This window comes from Phragmites australis, chromosome 8 (assembly GCF_958298935.1).
Source record: "Phragmites australis chromosome 8, lpPhrAust1.1, whole genome shotgun sequence".
Taxonomy (NCBI): domain Eukaryota; kingdom Viridiplantae; phylum Streptophyta; class Magnoliopsida; order Poales; family Poaceae; genus Phragmites; species Phragmites australis.
In genome coordinates, this window is record NC_084928.1 from 1,823,132 (window position 1) to 1,824,570 (window position 1,439).

Below are 1,439 nucleotides of genomic sequence, written 5' to 3' on the forward strand. Positions count from 1 at the left end.
AGATCCGGCCGGTACACCATTCGATTCACCGCACCAATGAACACCAGCTAGACTCTGCATGCATGCGTCTCCCGCACGTACGTACGGTGAAAACACGGAGACAGGTGGCCCGGCCGGCAAGCCCACGGGCGCCCGGTCCCTCCCCCGCCCGCTCCACCCCACCACCACCAACCATGGCTGATGCGCTGTAGTTCTCTGATCCATCCATCGAGATCTCCTGCCGCTATATATGCCACCCACCCTCCCGCTCGCCGTCGCCCCCATCACCAGTCACCAGCCGAGCTCGAGTCAGGTACTCGGGTGGTGCGGCTCCCGGACCGAACGATCGAGGATATGGCGACCAAGAAGGGCGGCGCGGCGGCGGGGCTGAAGCAGATACTGAGGCGGTGCTCGAGCCTGGGGCGGAGACAGCAGCACGGGTACGAGGAGCACGACGAGGAGGAGGAGAGCCTGCCGTCGGACGTGCCGAGGGGCCACTTCGCGGTGTACGTGGGCGAGCGGCGGCGGCGGTTCGTGGTGCCCATCGCGCTGCTGGACCGCCCCGAGTTCCGCTCCCTGCTGCGGCGCGCCGAGGAGGAGTTCGGGTTCGCCGGAGCCGGCGCCGGCGGCATCCTCGTTCTCCCCTGCGAGGAGGTCGCTTTCCGCTCCCTCACCTCCGCCCTCGCCTGCGGCGGCGACCGGTGATCCACCACCCCCCGCCTACGCAGCCGGGCACGTACGGCCATGCATGCATGCATGTCTATGTGCATGCGGCTGGCTATCCGTTCGATTCATTGGTTTGGCCCAGCTAGCTCGCTCGCTAGCTCGGGGTGATTACTCACTACGTGTGTACGACGAAGGTTACTGGTGTGTACTGTAAATACGGATCAGGTAGAGGATTAATAGCGGTGCATGCGCCGACAATGTGTTAACGCGCGTGCGCCCTTAGAGACGACGACGACGACGAAGACGAAGAGGTTAGCAAGTGACTGGCCATTGCTGCGTGTACGATGTTTGTGATGTGTCCTAGCTAGTTCCTGGCCTTCTCGAGATCGATACAGGCTAGGTAATTAAACGGCAGTGAACCATCACTCTTTTTTTTTTCTGTGTACATGCAAAGATATTGGCCGGCCGCTGGCCTGACTAGCACATGAACCGAGATGGCATATGATATACACGTGTTCCTCTCTCCTGTTTCTGGCCACGATCGACCTGGGATCGATCACAGCTCGGATCGGAGTACATCGCCTCGATCTGGTTATGTCACGAGTACACACGACACGACAGGCACGTACGTACGTACCTGATCAAGTTGCAGGTAGTGATACAAGAGTACACAGAGCATGCACATAGATATAACGAAACCCTGAAGACATGCAGCGTAAAAAAGAAGAAAAAAAAGGCATCGATCGACTTCTATTCCCCCTGCTCGAGACGGCCGGTCGGGACATGCAAACGGT

General features: G+C 59.7%; 1 protein-coding gene across 1 annotated transcript; it reads left to right on the top strand.

Moving 5' to 3' along the window:
- Positions 1-272: 272 nt before the first annotated feature.
- On the top strand, positions 273-773 carry LOC133927844 (protein SMALL AUXIN UP-REGULATED RNA 16-like). Its single transcript, XM_062374231.1, has one exon. The coding sequence runs from the start codon at positions 334-336 to the stop codon at positions 682-684; it is 351 nt and encodes a 116-aa protein (XP_062230215.1). The 5' UTR covers positions 273-333; the 3' UTR covers positions 685-773.
- Positions 774-1,439: the final 666 nt, after the last annotated feature.

Excerpts from the sequence above, each read along its gene's own strand:
- LOC133927844 (XM_062374231.1), top strand. The coding sequence starts at position 334 with ATGGCGACCAAGAAGGGCGGCGCGGCGGCGGGGCTGAAGCAGATACTG.